The 27637-nt window shown below is 40.1% G+C and overlaps 1 protein-coding gene across 2 annotated transcripts in view; it reads right to left on the reverse strand.

Moving 5' to 3' along the window:
- Window positions 1–27637, reverse strand: part of BAIAP2L1 (BAR/IMD domain containing adaptor protein 2 like 1) — a 105408-nt gene that overhangs the window by 22625 nt on the left and 55146 nt on the right. For both annotated transcript variants that reach the window (XM_070567441.1, XM_070567440.1), the window contains 5 exons: window positions 5144–5205; window positions 4968–5039; window positions 3497–3634; window positions 2694–2846; window positions 173–340 (listed from right to left, as the gene is read on the reverse strand). In XM_070567441.1, the coding sequence (XP_070423542.1) occupies window positions 173–340; window positions 2694–2846; window positions 3497–3634; window positions 4968–5039; window positions 5144–5205 (593 nt within the window). The remainder of the gene's footprint in view (window positions 1–172; window positions 341–2693; window positions 2847–3496; window positions 3635–4967; window positions 5040–5143; window positions 5206–27637) is intronic.

Consider the following 27637-nt stretch of genomic DNA (forward strand, 5'->3'; position numbering starts at 1 on the left):
AAATCAAAAGGTAAGGGATGAAAGTGAGAAGAGGCAGGGCCAAGAACTAGAAGTAACAGAGGAGGACCTGAGATTTCCACTGATGAAGGCACCCTGGTCCTTCGTGCAAATTTGGCCCAAATCATATTAGTAAATACACAACTGAAATCTCAAAGAGACACCCAGTTCCTACCATGTTGCTTCTCTCGATCCTTGGTGAAGGCTGAGGCGTTCCGGATACTGGGGTAGAGAGTGGGGTCTGTATTTCTTCTATCATATTCATGATTTTCTCTGGTACTTTGGTGGCATCACCACAGGTTTCCTGCCACCTAGGCAGTTTGGAATTAAGCAACTCTGCAGACTATAAATCCAAAAGAAAGAGAACTAAAGACAAACGTGTATTGTTTAAAGAGCTAACAAAAATTACATCAAATAATATCCCTGATAGCATATTACTGGCTAACCACCAGAAGTGTGGGAGCTTTGCATTAAATTCAGCAAGTAGTTTAAAAGCATTTATGAGCATCTGCTGTGTGTTATTTGCTGAGAAGGATGCAGGCTCTTGTTCTTCAGGAATTTGTCCTCCCTCAGAGTGAATACAGAGCTTCAGACTAACACAAGGATCAGACTAACACAATGAGTAAGCACAAGTTCAAAAAAAAAGGGAAGGGTTGAGCAACCTGGATTAATCCCCGTTGTTTTCCCAGTGGCCCCAGAAATGCCAATCACTGCTTTCTTCCTACAAGAAGCATCTCCAACACAGGCGATCGGGCTCTTTGACCCCAGGGGAACCGAATTTATGTGTTAGAGGAGTGAATCAGATCTGTCCTGAGAAGTTCGTCTGCGAGACAGAGGGTCTGGACGCAGAGTGTGGTGGGCTCTTCGGAGTCAGGGGCAGTGTGAAGGGGACCCCAGCCATGGGCTCAGTGGGGCTCTGGGGCAAGCAGACTACAGGCTTTGCAGAGAAGCTGGGCTGCAGAGTAGAGAGACACAGAATGGCAGAGATGAGACCCCACAGCCCCAGAGGCAGAGGCATCTGTCCCTGGCTCCCACAAGGCTGGCTCTGCTTCTTACTACTGGACTCCTAGGGGCTCCCCGAAGCCTTTCAGTGAACCCCCTTTTCCAGGGCAGGAATCTGGTTGGAAAAGGGAAGTAGTGGACCTTTCTTGAAGCTATTTTCATAGTGACCATACTGTTTTTACCTAGACTCCTCATTCATCAGGAGTGGGCTGGGGGTGTTGATGTAAATTGCAAGGAAGGGCAAAGCCCCTCCCCCAAACCACCTGTGTCCCTTGACTGAAACCTGACACACCAATTGCTGGGCATGTTTTATCCAAGGAGCCACTGAAAGGACTGGGATACCTTAGCTGGGATAAGGGAAGGCACAAAAGCACTTTTCAGAGAGTTGAAGAGATTTCTGGTACAGAAAGAAGTAGATTTGGTTTATGCTAAAAAGCATAACTGGGAGCCAAGGTTAAGTGTAAGAAAGACTCTGCCAACAAACAGCTCTCAGGAAGTAGGTCAGGCTGCCTCATGACACAGCGAGGACCTCACTGCTGGCGGGGCATCACCATAGGAAGAGAGCTTCCAGGTCACTTCTGTCCCTCTCCAGCCTAGGACTCTGCCCCAGTAGGATGCCCTCACGATGCAAGTGGACACTGCTGAAACTAGTAGAGATGCACCATCCAGCAATTCTTTTCTTTCCTGTAACAATTTTAGATCTTGGGAATGTAGATTTGGTAGCTGAATACTCCTTAAAGTTGCAAAACCTTTATAGAATATATAACATATGATATATGCACACACACAAGGCCAAGGTTTTTTTCCCCTGAAAAAGAAGAAGTTGCCTTATATTCAAGCTCTTACAAAGCTTCTGTCGTGGAGCACTCTGTAAATTACTTTGTTGTGAACAAGAATGAGTATTTGACTTCGATCAATGCTAGTTTTGGATGCTTACATAGGACCAATAGAACTCATAATTAAAAAAAAAAAAAAGAGGATGGGCTGGCAGCATGGTCCGGTGTTAAAGTTGGTGCACTCTGCTTCGGTGGCCTGGGTTAGGCTCCTGGGTGTGGACCTACACCACTCTCCAGCAGCCATGCTCTGGTGGCAACCCACATGGAAAACAGAGGAAGATTGGCAACAGATGTTAGCTCAGGGCAAATCTTCCTCAGCCAAAAAAAGAGGAAGATTGGCAACAGATGTTAGCTCAAGGCAAATCTTCCTCAGGGGGAAAAAAAATCAGTAATACATCCATATTTAAAATCTTTCATAAACTAATGCTTAATAATAATTGAGACTTGGCACTTTTTTCCTTTTCTCAGCTATAAGTCAGCTTTTCTCAGACTCTTTTTGAGTCTGAGAATCTTCCTCTACTTTATATGTGGGTCGCCTCCACAGCATGGCTGTCAAGTGGTATAGGTCTGCACCTGGGATCTGAGCCACCAAAGAAGAGTGCACCAAAATTAACCACTATACCACAGGGCCAGCCCCACTAAATTAATATTATAAGCAGACATTTGACCATTTCATCTACAGTTCCAAAAGTTTACATATTCAAGTCAGCCAAAAACTATTTCTTTGGAACATTCTCATTGGCAAAATAGGCCCATGGCTTTATATTGGGGCATGTATGGAAGGTGAAGCATTTCAAGGGTAGTTAAATAGGAAATAAAATTATTAATACATGCAACACAATCTGCCATCACACCTACCTGTAAGTGATAATGATGTATGTGATTTGCAAAGCTACAGTGTTTGTCAACCAGAAAGCAGAAGCGCCTTTTCTCTTCAAGTAGAGCTTCTTTGCAACCGTCCGCAATAAATTTCTGGATTTCACTTTGGCGAGAAATAACGGTTTCTACATACTAGGAAAATAAAGTATAATTATACAATCAAATAGCTACACAGCCTGCCATTTATCTTCTGCCATCTTCATACTTGGTTTATTTTGATAATGGGGTAAATACTAAATGCGGATAAACATTAGACAAAATAACAAAGCTGTAACCTGACCCACGCAGATATAATCATTCTCATTAAGCTCTCCGACTCATGTGTAGACAAGTTGCCAAAAGCCTTACATTCCACTGGGCAACCTGCACAAAATATTACTTTGTACACTAGGGATGTGACTGTGTTCTATTGGAAAATCACGGGCTTTGGAAACAAAGTTCGATTCAAACCCCAGTTCCAAGTGTCAACTATGTGACTTAACCGAAGCCTCATTTTCCCCATCTGTAAAATGGGGATAGTAATGCTAATCATGGAGAGTCCGTTACCCTCCCTTAGTCTGGAGAAAATGCCAGTGTTTTTAGGAGGCCATGGACTAATTATTCTTAACTCTGGAAAACTTTGCGGCCTTCAGCTCATACTAAGTCAAAATGCTTATTTTTAACTTCAGCAGCAGCACAGCAGTGAATGGATAAAGTATAGGTTGACTGAGGTGAGTAAGCTTCTCCATAAACTGTACAAATCATCAAAATAAAATAAAATAAAATAGTGCTGAAAAATTCACCTCAATTTCTTTGTGTTCATATTTGAGTGCATTTCGTCCTGCTTGACTTTTCCTTCTGATCTTCTTCAATTCAGCTTGAGATTTCTCCAAAGAATCTAGTTTATTCCTGTGTTCTGTTTGGTATCTTTTGAGAGTTGCCTGCAAGTGAAATGTCATGTTTATTTTGCTGCAGCACAGTGCATACAAACTGTCAGGCAGTTCCTTTGCTAACATGCCCACTGGGCACGGCTGGGCACGGCTGGTCAAGGCCATGGCTCTGCACACTCCCACACCTCACACTGCCCCCTCCCTTGAACCTGAATGTTCGTGGCTTTGTTGGTCCTAAAGTTTCCTGTTTGTATGAGGGGCCCCTGACCAGAAGGGCAGCTCTCTAAGGACAGCAATGCCTTCTTTCTTTTATTCTTTCTTTCCTCAAAGGTTTTTGGACATTGGGTAGTCAGTTAAGTGCTTTGGTGAATAAATAAACAATATTAAATCACATGTTCCTTACTGTTTTATGACTTATGATTTCAAGAAACAGAGAACACAGGGTCTGCAGCCTAACCGACCTGGGGTTAGAAGTCTGGCTTCATCCTTCATTTCCTGTGTGATCTCAGCAATTACTTAATTTCTCTAAAATTCATGTTTTTCCTCTAATGTGTACATGAGGACAGTAAGAGCACCTACATTACGGAGTTTCTGTAGGGATAAAAATCAGATAATGTATGGGAAGTGCTTGGCATTGCAACCACCTCAGCAGTCATAGGTGGTCCTGTGGCGTTCCTTCAGGGTACACAGAACATGCGCACATAAGGGCAGCGGGAGGATTTCAGGGTAATCCACACTGCTTACTGGTCTCGAGTAAGACCTTACTCAAAGGAAGACCTTATTTGAAAGGAAAGGGGAATTTGGGTGGCAACGCAAACAACTCATCCACAGCAGACAGGGAGATGGAAAGAGCCCTGTGCACTGGGACTGGATGGCTACACGCAAGGAGAAACTGCTGGAATCGACCATACTGGGTGACAGGCAAGAGACACCCCGCAGGAGCAGTCTCTGACAATAGGACCTGGGAGTCCCAGGGAGCCCCAGATGGTGGTCTCCTACGGACGTCCCACATCCTAAAGAGCTGGTTTGTGAAAGCAATAGGTGCATTAATACAGACACAGGTGTCATCCACATATGTGTGTTCTTTGAAAACAATGCTTTCCAGGAGCAGTATGATTCCTTGCAATATTTTTTCTATGCTTTTTAATAAAGATCCCAACTGTTCGTGACAACATGCCCATTCAGCCCAAAGTGACCTTGTTGGATTTATGCATCTGTGTATATACTCAACACCAAGCTGCTCTCTGTTTGCTGCTGCTGAGTAAACAGTGGGGGAAAGTAAACGGGGGCGCAACAGTTAGGCAAGTGCAAACTCTGGAAAGCCAGGCCCCCGTGCTCCACGCCTGTCTCCATCCATGGAGGTAGAGCAAAACCGTGTACTCACGTTCATGTATTTTACATCAAGTTCTGTCTTTTTCTCCAGCTCATGTATAATCTCTTTATGGAATTTTTTGAACTGTTAACAAAAGGAAATAAAAAATTCACACCAGATTTGACACGTTAAGCGAAACAAATTTTAAAAATAAGTACATTTTGTAAATATAAAAACAGTTCACATACATTTTCATCAAGACTTTCATTGAGCTTCTTGTGGATACTTGAAATCTCTATGAGAACATGGCCTGTGAACAAAACCAGATATGTTAGGGGGAAAAGCCACAGTGTGATTTTTGTAAAGGTATTAGGGAAAGTAAAATAGTGAAGTACAGTCCATCGCTGCCCTCCAGAGCCTGGGAGCATTGGGCCCCAGGGCACACTGGGAGGCCCCACGGTGGGGGTGGCTTCCAGAGGGACCACAGTTGATAGCAAACTTACTGCATCAACAAAATGCCAACTTTGTCTTCAAACTCACATTGTTCTTTCTATATTTAGTCATTCCCTAAGCTGAATCCTATTATTATCTGGTTTAATTTTGAAATTCTCTTATAAAAGATTACCTTGGTCATTATAGTAACTAACTATAGGAACAAATGACTTATTTTTATCTAATCCCCAGAGTAATCTGATTATCTGTCAGGCATAGAAGATAAAGGTTATTTTCTTTTTTTCATACAAGTTCTTCTATCCTTCTGGAAAATATTAACACCATGGGAAACTGCGGCAGGAACGGTGCTCTGTTATATCTCCTGGGACTACACTAATTCTCTGAAACAAGTACAGCCACACGACAGAAGAGAATGCTCCAGGTCAGAGGAGACTTACTCCAAAAAGCAGCAAGACCACTTGATTTGCAAAGCACATCTCTGGCAGTTCACGGCAGTGGCTCCATCTCTGCTACTAAACTCTGATAAGGGCGCCAAGGGCCTCTCTCTGCCAACTTATCTACAGGAATCAAACGGTCTGATACCTAAGAACTGGGAGAGACACAGAATCACTTGGAACAACCACCAGACCATACCAAACAACAACAAAAGGTGCTAGGTGGATCATCCTACAGTTCAGTGGACAGATAAAAAGGAATTCTTTGGGCAAACTGAATGGCTGTAGCTGAGGGAAGAGTTAAAATTAAGACTGTGGTAGAACGTGGGGAAAAGGAAAAAGAATACAGACGAAAGCCCAACTTCAGCTATCACCTCTGTATGAATGATTCTACTCTCAAAACATTTTAAGACATCTGACTTTCACATTGTCAGCCTAGTCTTTCCCCTCATCTTCAGACTCAGAAATTCAGCCCCTTCCTGAACATATCCACCTGGATGTCCCATTAGGCACCTCATATTCAACATGTCTATAAGTGAACTCACCCCGTATTCTCTAATCCCAGCTCTTGGCTGGCAGCCAGCCAGTCACGAGGGGTCAACATCTCCCTACATGTCATATCCAATGACAGAGACTCACTCCTTTGTGCATGTGGTGTCATCACTTGGGCCACCTCTAGGATGAAACCATGCCCCTTACTCATCCTGCTTCCTTGGGCCACAAATATGCCAGCCCTTCTCTGCCCAGGAGAGAAGGCATGTGGGAATGACACGTGAAGTCTAAATTCACCCGATAATCTGTTCCGCTAGAGGTGGGGGAGCAGTCTCCACCCTAACACACAGTCACACCTGCCAAGTGGACCTCTTAGGAGTGCCCCCCTCTCAATTCAAGCTCTTAGCATTTCTCTTTACTCCCAGTTGTCCTCTTCTGGATCTTCTTCCTCACAGGTGCCAGGGATCTTTCCAGATGCAAATGTAACATGTCACTCCTCCCCCAGACCCAGTGGAGTCCCAGATAAACCAACTCCTCAGCATGAAGCCCACCACAAACACTGCTGCTTCTAATAACCATGGCGGGTGGTGGGGCAGAGAATCCCCTGTGAGGATAAACCTTATAAGGTTATAGGTACATAACCTGTAAGTCCCTAAGCACCATGTGATTCTAGGGAGCTCTAATAGAAAAGACTGCTGGATAAACATGAGAGTGAGGGCAGACACCCCCCCAGCACTCATGGTTCCACCGTGCCAGGTTATCAAGGTACCCACTCGATATCCTTAGTGACACTGACTTCATTTATCCCATATGGTCTCCTAAAGCTCAACATGAAACAACAAAACCTGAGTTCTTCACAAAGGAAGCCTTTACATGACCAAGAATATAATTATATTAATATGTCATTTCAGATAGTGAAATAACCTGAGTTATTTTAAACGCATCTATTTTAAACCCATAAATAACTCCTGGTTGGAGATGAACAACAAACAACAACAAAGAAAACCACTTCAATTAATTGAAAATCAAGCACTCTATTCTTGGCAAGCCAAATTTACTTAAAAAAAAGTGTAAAAATAACTTTGCTGAAATCATTCAGAGTGTTTCAGGCTGGAAGCAAGGCATTCACATTTTTTTCATACTGTCATAAACTTTATTTCTATAACCTTACACGATAGTCCTCCTTGTCCATGGTTTCAGTTAGCCGGGGTCAACCGCGGTGGGGAAGCATATGATCCTCCCTCTGACTTATGGCTAGGTCAACAGTAGACTAACACTACGTTACCATGCCTGTGGCATTCAGCTCACTTCATCGCATCACGTAGGCATTTTATCATCTCACATCATCTCAAGAAGAAGGGTGCGTACAATACAATAAGAGATTTTGACAGAGAGAGACAGAGCACATGCACATAACTTTTATCACGGTATACTGTATAATTTTCTATTTTATTATTATTGTTGTTAATCTCTTACTGTGCCTAATTTATAAATTAAACTTTATCATAAGTATGTATACATAGGGCTGAGTACCATTTGCAGTTTCAGGCATCCACTGGGGGTCCTGGAACGTATTCCCCACAGATAAGAGGGGACTACTGACTAATGTGGGTCGCTGAGAAGTGTGTGGCCAAAACAAAAGTACGTGCTAGCGCAGGCACTCTGTGAACACCAGCACCGCTGAACTTGGTGCTCTGGCCTGGAGGGCCCCAGCCACGCAGCACGCTCCCTCCTCATTCTCACCCCTCCCGCCCGGGGTTTCTCCCTGCAGGCAGCTTGGTGGAAAGGCTCAGTGAAACAGCCCATTCACTCTGCGGGCGGGAACGGAACACCTGACCTTCTCCTTGTTATTCCTGTCCCTCACAGTTCATGGAATTTAAATACCAACCTCATAGTAGCAGCCACTGAGTCCTCAGTCATAAAAAGGATCAAAAAACATCTTTACTGTGATTATACAGGCTGCGAAAAGTGTATCTTGAGACAGGAAATGAAAACAGCCTTTATGTTCAATCTACAGAAATGTATTCTGAAATATATAGCAAGTGTTACTTTATGTCTGAAATATGGTATCACACACACGTTTGTTAACTCTTAGCCCTATAACCTTTTTCACAAATTACATTTGAGAAAAAAAATTTTTTGAAAGAGAGGGCGGAGTCGAGAAAGCACAGCCCAGATTCTAATGGAGCAGAACTAAATACATGCCCAAACAGGAGTCAACATGTTGACCCCAGAAATTACAGCACTGTATGCACTGGATCAACCATTTCCTTTAAGCTTTTAGGTTCTGAGTCAACATTTCAGGAAGAAACTCATAGTAAGCACAGTACTGTGACTCAGTCTGAATAAATTATATTCTTAAATGGCAATATTAAAGGAATGTAATTATATACATATTTCAAAATTATGAACTTGACATAACTAAAAGTCAATGTCTACCATCAATTTTTCCCTAAAATTCATCTAAATGATAGCTAATAGTGGTATCACTCTAATTTTAGGAACTATGAACAAATATGTCCAACATTTTGGATAATATCATATAAAGATATGCTTTTAGCCAATAGGCTGTATGGACTTAAAACAAAAAGTTAAATAGAAATTAAAGAGTATTACTGATATGAACACATAGAAAGTTTTCTAAAATATAGATTAGTTATTGGACTACTAATATATTTTCAACTAGATAATTCTTCGTCAGTCACAATATAAATTTAGAGGAACAAGATGGAGACTACTAATGGATCTGAATAACACAGAACATGTGCTGAACATGTAGGCATAAATATTCCTTTTCACTTATATTTGATCATGGATAATCAGACACATTATTTCTAGAGAGCACAGAGCAATGACTGAGTCACATACTCCGTCCCCTTTCAAGTGGAATCAGACAATAAAATGACAGGGCAGAAGCCACCCCCAACAGGGAAGCCTAAAGTTATGCTGTATGGATTAAAGTAAAACTAACCAAAAATGTCACTGGAAAAAGGATATACTTTTTCTGACAGTTTTCCAAATGTCAAATGTGATGAGGAGAAAATATAATGTTAGTAAAAGCAAATTACACACAGATGGGATATGTTAAATACACAAGTATGTACTCTCAAGTTTAGAGTCACTAGCACCAAATTAGTAGTGGTAGATTATGTCATGAACATGTGAGCAAACTTGAAAGGCCTGGCCAGCATCTAAGAACAGCTCTCAGTGGCTGCCCACTCGCAGTCCACAGATGCAATGATCAGTGTCCATACTGTACAAGTAAACAACGTGCATGTGGTAATAATGCCAAGTAAGTGACAGAGTGAGCATTTCATTTAACCTTCCTCCAGAAGTCTAGCTTCTGACTTAACCAACTATAGTACCACAGTTCTAATTAATGTCTTGCACGGAGACTATAATTATTCTACCATGGATCATGATTTATCCCATCTTATGAAAACAAGTGGGACAAACATAAGTTATGCAATAGAATTATATAGTGTCCCAAAGTTCTTTCATTGTATGAGATGAAAGTAAAAGTGCCAAGTAACATTTGACCTTATAAGAACAAAGGTATTTTGAAATCTCTAGGGTAGCCACTAAAAGAATAAAGTGCATATAACTACCAAGCTAATAGGGGAAAAAACGGTCAAAAAGAGGACTAGAGAAGAAATGAACATGGGAGAGAGAGTAGAAAGCAAAAAGTAATTACAATGAATGTAAATGGCCTGTATAGTCAATGATTAAAAGACAAAGATTGTTAGGATTATAAAAGCAACAACATCCAACTATATTCTGCTTACAAGAGACACACCTTAAATACAGTGATACAGAAAGGTTGAGAGCAAAAGGATGGAATAAGGTATATGGCAAACACTAACCAAAAGAAAGCTAATGTAGGTATATTAAAACCAAAGAAACAAAGCAGACAAAGTAGTCAGAGGCAAGGAGCATTACTAGAGATAAAGCAGTCATTTCATGATGGCAAAAGGTTTAATTCATCTGGAAGACAGAAAATTTTTGTATCTGTATGCATCTATTAACATAGTCTCAACATATTTAAACCAAAACCTAATTATAAAAGAAATTGATACATCAAAAATCACTGTAGGGGGGCTGGCCCAGTGGTTGAGTGGTTAAGTTCGCGCACTCCACTGCAGGCGGCCCAGTGTTTCGTTGGTTCGAATCCTGGGTGCGGACATGGCACTGTTCATCAAACCACGCTGAGGCAGCGTCCCACATGCCACAACTAGAAGGACCCACAACAAAGAATATACAACTATGTAACGGGAGGCTTTGGGGAGAAAAAGGAAGAAATAAAATCTTTAAAAAAAAAAAAATCACCGTAGGAGACTTTAATGCACCTCTCTTAAGTAAACTGATAGATTAAGCGGACAAAAAGAGCAGTACAGATGAAGATGACCTGAATAATATGATAAATAAACTTGATCTAGTGGACATATAAAGACTACTATATAATACACATGAAGAACTCTCTCTATATATATACGCACACACTATATATATAAAAAATATACATCCAAGAACTTCATTTTTGATTTTTATCGAGATCATAATAGTTGACAACATTGTGAAATTTCAGCGGTATGTTATTATTTGTCAGTCACCATAGAAATGTGCCCCTTCACCTCTTATGCCCACCCCCCAATCCCCTTCCCCTCTGGTAACTACTAAACTGTCTCTTTGTCCATGTGTTACTTATCTTCCACATATGAGTGAAATCATAGGGTGTTTGTCTTTCTCTGTCTGGCTTATTTCACTTAACATAATACCCTCAGGTCCAAAAAGGACAAAGATTTTGTCTTTTTTAATGGCTGAGCAGTATTCCACTGTGTGTGTGTGTGTGTGTGTGTGTGTATGTATAATTGTGTAATACATATACACACACACTACATCTTCTTTATTCAATCATCAGTCGATAGGCACTTAGATTGCTTCCACATCTTGGCTATTGTGAATAATGCTGCAATGAACATAGGGGTGCATAAATCTCTTTGAGTTGTTGATTTCAAGTTCTTTGGATAAATACCCAGTAGTGGAATAGCTGAGTCATATGGTATTTCTATTTTTAATTTATTGAGAAATCTCCATACTGTTTTCCATAGTGGCTGCACCAGTTTGCATTCCCACCAGCAGCACATGAGGGTATTCTCTTCTCCACGTCCTCTCCAACATTTGTTATTTTTTTGTCTTGGTGCTTATAGCCAGTCTGACAAGTGTAAGGTGATATCTCATTGTAGTTTTGATTTGCACTTCCCTGATATTAGTGATGTTGAACATCTTTTCATGTGCCCATTGGGCCACCTGCATATCTTCTTTGGAAAAATGTCTCTTCATATCCTCTGTCCATTTTTTGATTGGGTTGTTTTGTTGTTGTTGAGTTGTGTGAGTTCTTTATATATTTTGGAGATTAACCCCTTGTCAGATGGATGATTTGCAAATATTTTCTCCCAGTTGGTGGGCTGTCTTTTCGTTTTGTTACTGGTTTCCTTTGCCTTGCAGAAACTCTTTAATCTGATAAAGGCCCACTTGTTAATTTTTTTCCTTTGTTTTCTTTGCCCATGTAGACATAGTATTCAAAGAGATCCTTTTAAGACCAATGTCAAAGAGTGTACTGCCTACATTTTTTTCTGGGAGTTTTATGGTTTCAGGTCTTACCTTCAAGTCTTTGATGCCTTTTGAGTTAATTTTTGTGTATGGTGAAAGATAATGGTCTACTTACACTCTTTGGCATGTGGCTGTCCAGTTTTCCCAACACCATTTACTGAAGAGGCTTTCCTTTCTCCATTGTATGTTCTTAGCTCCTTTGTCAAAGATTAGCTGTCTGTAGATGTGTGGTTTTATTTCTGGGCTTTCAGTTCCGCAAGAACTTCATTTTTTTAAAACAAATACAGAATATTAAAAGGGGACCAAAAGAAAGCCTCATCATGTTTCATAGGACTGAAATCATACTGAGTATGTTCTTTACCCACAGCACAATTAAGCTAGAACCTTAACAAAAAGGCAACTAGAAAATGTCCATATACTGGAAATGAAGAAACAGACTTCTAAATAACCTATAGGCCAAAGAAGAAATCACAATGGAAGTTAAAATTATTTTGAAATGAAATGATAAAGAAAATACAGCATATAAAAACACGTAAGATACAACTAAAGGTGTGGTTAGAGGAAACTTATAGCCTTAAAATGCATATAGTAAAAAAGAAAGCATGAAAATCAATGCTGTAAGCACCTATTTCAAGAATTTGATAGACATAACAGGAATTTCAAATACATTATGCTAAATGAAAGAAGTCAGATGAAAAAAGCTACATACTGCATGACTCCATTTATTAAAAAATTCCAGGAAAGGCAAAACTGACAGTTCTGATAAACAAATCTGTCTATTCTAGGACCCAGCAATTCTACTCCTATATTCCCAAGAGAAATGAGTGTGTTGGTTCACCAACATATACGTAAAAGAACGTACATAGCAGTTTTATTCATAATATCTCTAAGTGAGAAAAAACCCAAACATCTATCAACATTACAATGGCTAATATGTGGAATACTCACACAATGGAGGAGGGAGACCAAAACCTATGTCAATTCCTCTCAAATCCTTGGCACAACTCAACTGCACAAGTACAGAGTAAGACACTAAGAAACGCAGCTAAAGCAATAGTTGGAGCGCTGGAAAGCTTAGCAGAGATTCTCAGCAGATACACAGTGTTGAGGATGAGAGTCTGGAAGTGCAGTTCCACCAAGTTAGAAAGGCTTGGTAAACACCACAGGCTTCCCACTGAAACTGAGAAAGGCCATACCACAGGAATAAGGCCTAAGTCACAGGACCTAAGGGCTATGCCCTAGAACTAAGGGTAAAACCAAACTAGATCCACCAAAAAAAAGTCTAGAACTAAGCTTCCACAAAATCAGGGTGACCCATCAGTAATAAAACTCCACTCTTAAGAGGAAGACAACAGAATCCAGAGTCCCTACAACATTTTACCACAGTGTCCAGAATAGAAAGAAAAAAAATCAGTAGACACAGTAAGTGGTAAAACTACAAACTCTGAACTCTTTTCAGTAGGGTCATTTTTTGGGGGTGGATGGGTGGGGGGTATTCCCAAATGTTTTACAGTTCTAATAATAATAATAAAGTTTACTTATAACTCTAATATTATATCATATAAATTTATAATCTAAGATTAATATAAATGTGTAAAATTTCTAAAAATTCCAAAATTATTTTACATGTGACGGGGTTGAGAAAATGTGTAAATATGTTGATGTTATTGGGAGCCAAGGTTCTTACACGTTTCCAAACTATGTAAATGTAAGTGCATATGTTTATTTGTGTATATATATATGCATATATATGTACATACATGTCTATTTTGTGTGTAAGTGTATGTAGACAGTATATACTATATCCATGTATATATTTCCTAGCTCTGTTTGCTGAAAGGACCAAGACGACACCTCAATAGCAATGAATATACCTAGTATCCAAATCTTGGTTTCTAATATCATTCTCCACTAAAACAAAGTAGCACTCCTCAGAAAAATAGCTGCTGATTCCACAACTGAGGCACAGAAGGGACAACATGAGCCTGGAACATACTGTTACGCAAACAAGTAAGGAAGTGTGTAAGAATGAATGAACGAATAAATGAAGGAAAGAGTTGGCTTGAAGGAGCTCCTACTGGGCAAATTGGGACACTTTGAGCACCAGAATAATTAAAGACAGTAATAAATTATAAATCATTGACAAAATCTTGGGAATCCATGAGCCCATAGCAATAATAAATAGATAAGAGCTTGGAAGTCATCACTCCCTTCAAGAAACAATCTAAACAACCTGAAAAACAAAAACTCTTGTTAGATTCACGAGAGAATTAAGTTCACAGGTAACGATCTGCCCTGAAAACTAGAGTCAGGCTAAAGCAGACAAATCAGAGTTTACTGGGAGCAGAAACTGATGCTCAGTGTGGATTAGCTTGATAGTTAAAAATTCCAGGGGGCTCAGTCTTAGGCGGGGTCCGCCACTTTCATGAGTTGTATCTCTAACAGCCCCCAACCAGGTTCTTATTGTGAAGAATGGAGAAAATCTCCCTGGGGCTCCTGGCATGGGGAGGCGGAAGTAACCATTTTGAAATCAGCCCAACGTGGTTCTGTTCTGTGTAAGGATAGCCCTACTTTACTAAAGCCTTATCTGACCTGAGGAAGACAATTAGTTATCTCCAGCCGTGTCTCAAGTAAGGGGAGGGAAAAAAAGGCTAAGAAACTCTTCTGAAGGTCATATCCCAGGTACTGTAGCCCACCGAAAAACAAAAATAGGGGCCAGCCCAGGGGCCTATGGGTTAAGTTTGCGCACTCTGCTTTGGTGGCTCTGGGTTTGCTGGTTCAGATCCTGGGTGCTGATGTATGCACTGCTTATCAAGCCATGCTGTGGTAGGCGTCCCACATATAAAGTAGAGGAAGATGGGCACAGATGTTAGCTCAGGGCCAGCCTTCCTCAGCAAAAAGAGGATTGGCAGTAGTTAGCTCAAAGCTAATCTTCCTCAAAAAAAAAGAAAAACAAAACAAACAAACCAGAGAAGGTAGAAAAGGAGAAGATTTCTAAAAAAGAAACAATGAGCAAGTGCAAAGAATAGAAAACAGTTACAAATATGGTGATATTAATCCAATCACATCACTAATCACTTTAAATATAAATGGTCTAAATGTACCAATTAAAAGACAGAGACTGACAGAGTGGAAAATAAAACAAGACCCAAGTATATATTGTTTATGAGAAACCCACTTTTAAAATATAAAAGCACACACATATATCAAAAGTAAAGGGATGAAGAAGATGTACCAAGCTAACAACTAACCAAAAGCTGGCGTAGCTATAGCAATTTCATAAAAACCAGAGTTAAAGGCAAGGAAAGCTATCAGGGATGAAGAGGGCCACTACCTTCTAATAAAGGAATCACTTCTCCAAGAAGACAAAACAATCCTTACTGTGTATGTGCCCAATCAGAGAGCTGAAATTCGTGAGGCAAAAACGGATAGAACAGCAAGGAGAAACAGATGAATGCAGTATAATAGTTGGAGACCGCAATACCCTCTATCAGTAACTGACAGATCCAGCCAGCAGAATAACAGTGGGATAGCTGACCTGAATAACACCATTAATCAAATTGATCTAAATGACAGAATACTTCATCCAACAGCAGCAGAAAACACATTCTAAAGCTCACACAGAACTTTTGCCAAGATAGACCGCACTGTGGCCATAAAACCACCTCAACAAATTTAAAAGAATGGAAATCATACAAAGAATGCTCTCAGACCACAATGGAATTAAACTAGAAATCAATAACAGAGAGATAACTGGAAACTCCCCAAATACTTGGAGATGAAACAACACACTTCTAAATAACACATGGGTCAAAGAAGAAATCTCAAGAGAAATTTAAAAATATTTGAACTAAATGAAAATACAACTTGTCAAAATGTGTGCAATACAGCAAAAACAATACGTGGAAATTTATAGCACTTACTGCATATATTAGAAAAGAAGAAAGATCTAAAATCAACAGTCTAAGCTTCCAACTTAGGAAACTAGAGTAAGAAGAACAATATAAAGCAAGGAGAAGAAAAGTACTAATAAAAATTAGAGCAGAAATCAATGAAAATGAAAAGAATAGAGAAAAATAAATGAAACCAAAAGCTAGTTCTTTACAAAGCTCCATAAAATTGGTAAAACTCTAGCAGGGTTAACCAAGAGAAAAAGAGAGGAGACACAAATTACTAACATCAGAAATGAAAGAGGGACAATTGCTACTGACCCTATGGACATTAAAAGAATGATAAAACAATGTGAAGAACTCTACGCCCACAAATTCGATTACTCAGCTGAAACGGATCAATTTCCTGAAAGAAAGAGTCTGTCAAAACTCACACAAGATAAATCTGAATATGCCTATATCTATTGAAGGAAATGAATCAACAATTAATAACCTGAATCAACAATTAATATAACCTTCCAAACACAGACAGCACGGGACCCAGATGGTTTCACTGGTGAATTCTACCAAATATTTAAGAAAGACATGATACCAGTTCTCTACAATCTCTTCCAGGAAATAGAAGCAAAGGGAACACTTCCTAACTTACTCTATGAGGCCAGCATTATCCTAATACAAAAACCAGATAAAGATATTGCAAGAAAGGAAAATTACAAGCCAGTATCTCTCATGAACAGAGACGCAAAAATCCTCAAGAAGGTATTAGCAAATCAAATCCAACAATGTATAAAAAGAATGATACACCATGACCAGTAGGATTTATTCTATGTAGGCAAGGTTGGTTCAACATTTGAAAATTAATTAAGGTAATCTATCATATCAACATGCTAAAGAAGAAAGAAAATCACATGATCATATCAAGAGATGCAAATAAAGCATTTGACAAAATCCAACACCCATTAATGGTAAAAACTCTTAGTGAACTGAGAATAGAGGGGAATTTCCTCAACTTGAATATCTACAAAAAACCTACAGTTAGCATCATATTTACTGGTGAGAAATGAGATGCTTGCTTTCCCCCTTAGACTGAAATGAGGGAAGGATGTCGTCTCTCACCACTCCTATGCAACATCATCCTGGAAGTTCTAAAGACAGTAAGACAAGATAAGCAAACAAAAGGTATATAGATTGGGAAGGAAGGAATAATTGTTCATAGATAACATTATTGTCCATGTAGAAAATCCCAAAGACTGACAAGAACATTCCTAGAACTACTAAATAATTACAGCAAGGTTGCAGAATACAAGGTTAATATACAAAAATCAATTGCTTACAATATACCAGCAATGAAAAAATGGAATTTGAAATTGAAATCACAATTTATATTAGCACCAAATGAAATATGAAGTGCTTAGGAATAAATTTAACAAAATATGTCAAGATCTATATGAGGAAAACAATAAAACTCTGATGAAAGAAACCAAAGATCTAAATACATGAAGAGATATTCCATGTTCACAGATAAGAAGATGATACTGTTAAGATGCCAATTCTATCCAACTTGATCTATAGATTCAATGCAATTGCAATGAAAATCCCAGCAAGTTATTTTGTGAGTATCAATACAGTGCTTCTAAAATTTATATGGAAAGCAAAAGATGCAAAATAGCCAACAGAATACTGAAGAAGAAGTCGTCAGAGGAGTGACACTACCTGACTCCAAGACTTACTATAAAGCTACAATAATCACTACAGGGTGTTACTGGTGAAAGAAGGGCCAAATAGATCAATGGAACAGAAAAGAGAGCCCAGAAAGAGACCTACGCAAGACAGTCAACTGATCTTTGACAAAGAAGCCGTCAGTTCAGTGGAGAAAGGACAGTCCTTTCAACAAATGGGGCTGAACGACTGGACATCACTTGCACAAAAATGAATCTAGACACTGACCTTATATCTTTCACAAAAATTAACTTGAAATGGATCATAGACCTAAATGCAAAATGTAAAACTATAAAACTGTTAGAATATACCATCAGAGAAAAGCTACATGGCCCTGGTTTAGCAATGAGTTTTTAGATGTAACACCAGAAGCAGGATCCGTTAAAGAAAAAAATGATGTTGTACTTCAGTAAAATTAAAAAAGTCTGTTAAGAGAGTTAAAATTAAAAACACTGTTAAGAGGATAAAAAGACAAGCCACAGACTGGGAGAAAATATTTGCAACATACATATCTGATAAAAGACTTGTATCCAAAATATATAAAGAACTCTTAAAACTCAACAATAAGGAAGTAAACAACTCAATTAAAATATGAGCAAAAGATCTGAACAGATGCCTCACCAGAATAGGAAAAGAGGCTCCACAATATATGCCATTTAATTGCAAATTAAAACAATGAGATACCACTATGCACTTATCAGAAAGGCTAAAATCCAGAAAATTGACAACACCAAATACTGGTCAGGATGTGGAGCAGCAGGAACTCTCATTTGTTGCTGGTGGGAATGCAAAATGGTACAGCTACTCTGCAAGACAGTCTGGCAGTTTCTTACAAAGGTAAACAGTCTTACCATTTGATCCAATAATTGTGCTCCTAGGTATTTACCCAAATGACATGAAATCTTATGTCCACAGAAAAACCTGTACATGAATGCTTATAGCAGCTTTATTCACACTGCCAAAACCTGGAAGCAACTAAGATGAACGGATAAACTGTGGTACATCAGTACAACTGAATATTATTCAGAGATGAAAAAGAAACGAGGTCTTAAGCCACAAAAAGACATGGAGGAAGCTTAAATGCATATTGCTTAGTAAAAGAAGCCAATGTGTAAAAGCCAATTCCAATTAAACAACATTCTGGAAAAAGCAAAACTATAGAGACAGCAAAAAGATCAGTGGTTGCCAAGGGTGTGTGTTGGGGTGGGGAATGGATATCATAATGGTAGATATATGTTATTAAACATTTGTCAAAACTCATAAAACACAGAGTGAACCCTAATGTAAACTATGGACTTTAGTTGATAATAATGTATCGATACTGGTTCATCATTTGTAACAAACAGATCATACCAATGCAAGATGTTAAAAATAGGAGAAATTCTAAGTCGGGGAGAGAGGAGTGTGTGGGAACTCTGGGTAAGATCTGCTCAATTTTCTATAAACCTAAAACTGCTCACAAAACCCATGCAGCAGCTATCTGGAACTAGGAGTAATTAGGAACCAGCCTTCTACTTAGAGGAAAAAACAGACAGTGTCTGAATGCTTCTGGAAGTTACCCACGGACAGGAACTTGATCTTCTGATTCTCAGCTGTGTGACCCCAGTGCCTGCCTGGCACACAACAACCTTCAAAGTCTGGTCAATAAATAAATATTTTGAACAAATGAATGAAAGGGTGACTGCAGTGAAAAAGAACATAAAGAAGCACAGTGAGGGCAGGAAAAGAAAAACCTAGCAGAAGCTTGCCCCATCAAAAGGTGGCATTTGTAGTATTTGATTACATTGCTAATGCATATTTATTACAGAAATTTCTACGGGAAAAATGACTTGTTGAACCTCAATGCCTGGTGCCCAAGTTGCGCACTCCTTTTTTCCTCCACGGAAACAACTGTTTTTAGATGAAGAGAGGCTTCTGTTGTGGACTGTGAGCACCTGGCATCCATCCACATGACCCACAGCCCCAGCCGAGCAAGCCCTCTCAGGCAGGGCTGGCACCCACGAGGAGCTGTTTCCGTCCTCAGAGCCTCCAAAGAAAATTCCTGGCAGCTTTTGTTTCCTATCACCAAGGTTTAGTAACTCTGAGGTCCAGTCTCAGAAGATCCTAAGCCACAAACAAGATAATTTTTTTAAAAAAAACAAGGTGCATTTTTGTTTATAAAATTTTCATTTTGCCAAACAAGAAGCTACAATACCAGACTATGTGAGTTTAGTGCTGGAAACCTGACAACACAAGTTGTGAGGATTAAGTGTCTTAACAAGGGAAATGTGCCAAGAGCAAGACACACAGACACTCAGTGTTAGATTCTTTCCAGCTTCCTGATTTCTGGTAAAAAGTAGGAAAGGAAGCAGGAGACGATGCAGAAAGGAAGAAGTTGGTGTAAACCACTTATTTTGGAAATTTGGCAATAAAAGAAAAGTGAAATAAAGTAGTTAGAGACAGCAATATTAAACAATTTCTTCTTTAAGAAAGGGGATGACTCAATTAAGGAAGAGTAAATGGAAACCAATAATCCCTGTGTGACTGACGTAAATTCCTAATTTATATAGAAGAAAAGCTCTAAAAATAAAATATTACTGTCATCCTTGCAACAGAACTTAAATCTCAATGGGAATTATCATTAGATAGCATTCTGGGTATTTTAAAATTAAGTTTTTTTCAGTGCAGTATAGAGCAAATGAAAGCCTCGAATATCAGCGATCTAGTCTTCCAACATCTAAGGGAAGACCACGTAGAGATGTCCTCGCTCAAATTATAACCCAATGTGATGTCAAGGGGTGGGGAGAGTCAGGGCTGAGGTGACAATTCTGTCATTAGGACTGATACATTGATTCAGGAAGCAAACTGAATGTCTGTTACCCACTTCATTTTTGATTAGCACCTGAACTAAGCTAGCCTACCTGCTGTACATAAGAACAGTCAAGCTAAAGTACAGGGTTTGCAATGAAGAAAAAATATTTCCCAAGTCGGATTTTAATGTACTACTCTAGTTTAGCTAAAAGTACATTGTTAACTTATTTAAGTGTATCAATTATATATCACACAGAAATAATCTGTTGATTTTGCATCCATATACAGATTACAGAGCGACTGCTTTCTTAACATCTGAATGTAAAATACAGCATTAAAAGATGAAAGGTCTCCTACTAGCTACGATATCAAGTGAGGCACGTTAACATTAATCATTCATCTTCCGTGCTCATCGCTTAGCAGATTAAGGCTAAGATAGAACCATTTTGATACCAACAAAAATGAAAGCAGGTGTCTTATCAACGAGGAATCAAGCTGACAACCAGTTATTCCTCATGGTGTCACTAATTAACTGTAGGCATTTTCATTCAAGCTTAAAAAATGCTACATCTGAAATTTTTTAAAGTTCTTAAAATATATTAAAATAGGACCCCCAAACACAAAGGTAAGGATAATACAAAGGTAGAGAAGGCACTAAGAGACAGTTTCTTAAAAATTTTAAGTGTAGAATTTTTTCAAAAGAACTAAGGTTTTTGTTGTTTTGTTTTAAGGCAACCACTTCTAATTGAACAAAAAATAGAACATGGTTACTGCTCCCAACTTTCAGCTAGAAAGCCATTTATTCCTTTGATCTAGGATCACATACCCCATACAGATGTTGGCGCTCCTGTTATGATGTGAATCTAAGGGAGAGTCCACAAAATCTAGCATCTGTTCTATTCTAGCTGATACTCCACACACTGACAACTGAAGCACAGAACAAGAACAAACAGAATTAACTCCATGCTTTCGCAGTTCAAATGTCCTCACTTTCTTCTACCTTCTAGAGAGAAAGATGACGAATGCCAGCGCACGACTCAAAGACAGCACTAGCTTGCAGGCGTCCAGTCCTCCCCTCCTGCCAAGTGCCGTGCTACAGCGATGGCCTCATGTCATCCTCACAACCTAAGAGGGAACACTGCTATCACCCCCCCGCATGGAGGAGGAAACTGGGGCTTTGAGAGGCTACATGATTTTCCCAAGGTTACACAAGCACTAACGGTGGCAGAGCCAGAATTTGAATCCGTGTCTGATCCCGAGCCTGTGCTCTAAACTACTCTGTGTCCTCATTCAAATATGCGAAGAGAAGTCTCATAGAAAAGGAATTAGATTTTCTCCCCTGGGTACTCAAGGACGGAATGATGCCCAGTATATGTGAATTATAGGGGAAGGAATGTCTACTCAGCATCAGCCAGAACACTTTAATTAGTAGTGCTCCTTTAAAATAGAACAGGGCATCTGTGGGGGCCCAGACAGGGGGTGAGGGCTGGCCTGGTTGCTTGAAGCCATTTCAGCTCAGAGTGTTTGGGCTGTGCAGGAAATAAAACCAAAGTGGTGGGACTGACTCCCCAAGGCACCCCATGAAAATCAGTTGTCCCCACCCCGCCAACCTGTCACAGCCCAAACACACACACAGAGGCCCTAACTCCGGGTCAAACAGAGTTGTCAATGCCTATCTGCTTGATCCAACTAAACTTTTGAAACAAACTAAGAAATGCTTTAGGAAAGAAACTAGGGAGGCATAAAAAGATGACTGTCTATTACAAACAGCAGGGAACTCCATTGCCTGCCGTCCAAATCACGTTGGAGAAAGGGTGCTCAGAAAGGGAAGGGCTGGGCTGCTGTCCTGACTGGCATCTTCCTGCGGCTGTGAGGCTTTCCATGGGCTGGGGAGGGTTGGGTATAGGAGGCCTCTGCGGGTCCCATTTCTGCTCTGTCTCTCCGCGTTCATCTGGAAGATGGACACGTAAATACATAGCCTCTCACAGGACTTGGTTAGAATCAAATGAGAAAACAGAAAGTGAAGCATCTGACACTCGGTGATCCTCAGTAATTGTTACTTTCCAACTGAGGGAAGCCACAGGGCATGGAGTGTTAAGTATTAATGTCATTGGGCAAGTGAAACGGGGCCCGTCTTGTTCACAGGGATATAGAGCTACATGTTCACACGATGAACTCCAGACTAACATTTCCAGTTGCTGCCTCGACATTTCCACTTGGTCTAATAGGCATCCCAAACCTAACAGGCTGAAAAGCAAACCCTGACTCTCCCATCCACCACACCTCCTTCTCCACACTCAGCATCCAGTGCACAGCAAAACCCACTGTCTGTCCTTTCACTCCCAGCCCAAGCCATCACTGTTTCTCACCTGGTCTGCTACAACAGCCTGCAGTCACTCTCCCTGTGCCCACCTTTCTACGGTCTATTCCTCACACAAAGGCCAGGAAGAACCTTTTAAAATTTGAGTCAAACCACGTCATTCCTGAGTTCAAAATCTTCAGAGGCTCCCTATCCCCACCTCAGGTTGAAGGCAATGTTCTTACCATGACCCACAAGGCCCTCTGTGACCTGGCCCCGCCCTTAGGCCTGCTCTACCTCCAGACATCAGCCCCTCCCACCCTGCCATCCTTACCTGCACCTCAACCTGACCGCTTCTGCACTGCGACCCAAGCTCACAAGGCCCCCACTGGAGCGGTCTCCCCAGACAGCTGCCTGTGGAGCTCCCTCCCGACTGCATGTCCCTGACCACTCCACCTAAACCGGCCCACTCCACCCCTTTTCTCAATCACTCAGTGGCCCCTCACCTTTTTACTACCTGGCATATTAGACCTGTGTGTCTGCTTACCACCCATGAGACTGTACGTTCCTCGAGAGCAGGGACTTTATGTACTGATTCATCCCTAGTGACTAGAGCAATGCCTACCAGATAGTAGATGCTCATTTGAGTGAGCATATTGTGATTTAAATGAGAAAAGAAAACTATTGTAATCTTTGATTACTGAATGTTTTATATGCTTTTCAGAATACCATAGAATGACTTTTTTTTTCAGTTAGGGGCCAATTTTTCACAAGAACAAAGAAGAAACAAACCTTATCCTCATCCCAACACCGCAGTGCCCACCTTCCTCCCTGCACAGGGACTCCACCTGGTACCGACAGAGGAAAATGTAGCAAAGTGAAAAGCAGGCAGCCATAAAAAAGGATGAGGGAATGGATTACTTATGAATGCAAAGAAATACGTGTGGAGTGTTAAATTAAAAAAAGCAGGGCACAAAATAGTTTATATAGCCACAGGTTTTAACTATGTAAAAACAGACATTTAAAAATAATAAAGATAAAAACTGTTTATTAGGTTCATTTTTCAGTAAAGGTATTAATTTTTTAAAAACTCGAAGTATATTCTAATACTCACAAATGAAAGCGTAGTTCTAAACTTCTTAAAGGACTCATAAGTTACCTTAAAATATTAATAAGAAATGGGAGGTTGGGCAGGATTGAGTAGAAAATAAAAGTGAGATGAGATTAAAGTATTTAATCATATATATATATATGCGCAGAGAAAAAAGAGACCATAGCATGTCACATACTTCTGTTGTTACAAGTATGGAAGCTGCTGAGTATCAGCCATGGCTTTGAGTTAAAAATACCTGAGTCATACATACATAGGGGCTTCACTGCACTCAAGAGTTACAGGAATAGACTTATTCTGGACTCTCAGAGTCCAGTTCTTAGTTGTAAAAAACTTGCCATTTAATTTGCCTCTTTAGTCACCTCGTAATTTTTATTTTATCTTTGAACTCATGCTTCTAAAATATTAGTCAGCTTTTAATAACTCAAAACCTTTTAGCCCTAATAATACTAATTCTTATTTCAATTTGAAATGCGACACAAACACAGATTCTGTAGCCAGCACTCAAAACAACAAGGCTCCAATTTTAGTTTGTGCCCATTATCTTCCACGATCCTATGAAACCTAAATCCCAGAGGAAGTGAAATATCCTGTCCCCTCCATGGGTTCCCTCCACCAGAAACCACCCCCCTTTCTACCTCTGATGCTGACCAACAACATATTACAGCACCTCCTGACACTAAATTTCCCTCCACCTCTTCCACCCCCATGCAGATCTCTTCCCGTGAATTAATTCCTGTAGCCTTTGTACCTTTCACTCTTGTACTTGGTCCTGTATTAAAGCCGTGTATGTACGTATTTTCATAATCTCCCTTACGAATGGTGTTGGTATCTTGAATGTGGGGACCAAGTTTACCAATGCTGTAAATGATGTTTTCAAGAGAGCCTAGAGAAACCTGATTCATAGAGTTAGAATGGAAGAGCCCAGTACCCTTATCTGGTACACTCATTTAGTCTATCAATGAACAGATCTGAGCTCCTCCTAGAGCATATCTACTTCTCACATCCTTGCCTCTCCAGAGTTTCCGGAGCGAGGCGGGAATGGCACACTGGCTGTAACCTCTGTCGCCTCCTCCTCTGGAACCTCCCTACAGCAGACACTGCTCACAGATCAGCAGGCCACCTCCCTCAGCCTCAGAATCCTGCTTGAGATATTATTGCAAGCACAGCTGTTCACAGATCTTTTGCAGGTTTTACAGAAGGACTTGTCCCAAGGCCATTTTCTATACTAAACCAAATTCTAGCTTCCTATTTCTTCCTTCCACTGGATTTAAGGAACAATACACAGGCCATCTAAATCCTTCTGTTGAATGCCATGTCTTCCAGATTTTAAAGACTACTTTCATAATTTGTTCCCTGTGTAGAAATCCAACTTTTGTGGGGTCCTATTTAAGGAATAAAATATTACAAATTCAAGGGCTAATCTTCCTCAAGCCAAAAAAACCCCCAAAATCACAAAGTCAAAATTAGGTACAGGGTATTAAAAGAGTTGGTGAAACTGAGAGGCCCTAATGCTTAAATTCCATAGTTTGTGGGAAATCCTCCACTATCCACAGAATCAACAAATCTAAACCCCAGCTTCACTGATAACCAGCATAAAGTTGTAAAGTTATACAAGTTAGATAACCTAAGTTTCCATTTTCTTGCCCATAAAATGGGAATAACAACTCCTACCTCAGAGAACTGTTGTGAGATCTAAATGAGACCCCTGAATTTTATATTTCCATTAATAGTAACAAAGTTCATTTACTGTGTTATTCACACTGAGTTGGGGCCAACCAAAACTCTTCATGGGGTTCTGGTGAGGTTGGGAGGTGGCACATGTGGGACGTACTGTAAAGCACAGAGCAAACTGTCTACAAGATTTTCTGACCAACCAGGGTCCCACTTCAGGTCTTCAGATTTCTCCTCTGGTGAAAAGTTGAGGAGAATAAGGTCATGATTAGATGTTAATAACATTATTGCTGGGCTGCCTGCGTTTTCTAGGGGGCTGGGAAACGTGTACAACTAGCCTCTCGAATTATTACACTATTATATTTAGTATGAATTAATTAGGATACCCCATATGGGAACTTTTCAGAAGTGGCATACTTACATTTTTTGTTGTTGTTTTGTGATAGAATACACATAACATAAATTTACCAATAGTGACATTTAGTACATTCACAATGTTGTACAACCATCATGACTATCCATTTCAAAAACATTTCGCCACCCAAAAAGGAAACCCTGTACCCATAAGCAGTCATTGTCCATTCTCCCCTCTCTCCAGCCCCTGGCACCATTAATCTGCTTTCTGTCTCTCACAGATTTGCTGACTATGGAAATTTCATATAAATGGAATCATAAAACATATGGACTGTTTAACTTAGCGTGTTTTCAAAGTTCATCCATGTTGTAGCATGTATCAGTAGTACTTCATTCTTTTTTTATGGCTGGATAATATTCCATCGTATGAATATACTATACTTTGTTTTTCCATTCATCAGCTGCTGGACATTTGGGCTATTTCTACCTTTTGGCTATTGTGAATTGTGCTGCTGAGATCTTGTGTGGGCATATGTTTCATTTCTCTTGAGTAGGTGTCTAAGGAGTGGAATTACTGGGTCATATTGTAACTCGATATTCAAATTTTGAGGAACTGGCTGACTCTTTTCCAATGCAGCTGCTCCATTTTACATTCCTACCAGCAATGCACGAGGGTTCCAATTTCTCTAGATCTTTGCCAACACTTGTTATTGTCTGTCCTTTTAATTACGGTCACTCTGTTGGGTATGAAGTGCTATCTCATTGTGGTTATGATTTGCAGCTCCCTAACAGCTAGTGATGCTGAGCATCTTCTCACGTGCTTGTCGGCATCCTTACTTTCAATAATTTTGTTAAGTCATCTGGTACAGGAAAGAGTACCTGAGGAGGTACATTCACTCCCAAATGGCTGAAGACCAAGAACTTTCAGAACCCCATGTGCACTCACAAGGAATCTACCTAATCCCCGACCGAGGCTGTCGCTCTCCACCATGGCATCGTGGTGTGCTTGGGGACACGTGTCTGGCAGGGTCAAGCCAGGCCTCACTCATGTCATGATTCCAACTACACCTGTCTTAGGCATGTCCCTCTCTCTTTTATTCAGTTGTCTTCCTTCTTCAACCTGTCACAGGAGCCACACCCCTCTGCTGTTTCCTGTGTATCTGACCGGAGCCACTCTTTCTTGGCATGCTTCAAAGTCCCTTCCCCTCCTCTATTTGTGTGTTAGAACTGAGAGGTTTTATTTCTGACATGTAATTTCAGGCCTAGCATAGTGCCATGAACAGAGTAAGACATGTGCACGCGTTTATAAGAGGATGTGAGTAGCCCTCATGAACAATGATGGGAGGAGGGAGAATGGAGCCCCCTGGGCCCTCTGGGCCACTGCCCCTCACCAAGCCTGTACAGGTGCTGTGGCCCCCTGACGAGCCGTTCTTTGGCTATGGGTGACAGCCTGAGAACAAGGACTCCCACACTCTCCCCATCTTGAGTTGATACGACAGTACCTCAAGGAGAAAAAGCCCCGATTTGAATAATTGTGAAAACTGGGTTTAAACAAGATAATTTTCTCTTCACACACTTCAGAATTCAAACATTTGAGAGAATGGGCAACTATAATAAAGTGTATTAAAAAATAGGCAATAATGTTTCAGATTTACATTCAGGATGTGCCCATCATGTAATGAGGAAGCATTAAACATTAAATTGACTGATCTTGATTTGACAACTTAGCTTTTACGTCTGTAGTTTTTACAATTATAGTATATTATTTCCACACAGTTACTTCAAAGCTGAGAGAAGAAATGCTTTCCTTATAACAACTTTCGTAAAGAAGTACAATTTATAATACATGACATCCTGTGAAAGTTTTAGTAATTTATACATCCTTATACCAGTATGCCTATACGATATATGGACTT

This window comes from Equus przewalskii, chromosome 12 (genome assembly GCF_037783145.1).
Source record: "Equus przewalskii isolate Varuska chromosome 12, EquPr2, whole genome shotgun sequence".
Lineage (NCBI taxonomy): Eukaryota > Metazoa > Chordata > Mammalia > Perissodactyla > Equidae > Equus > Equus przewalskii.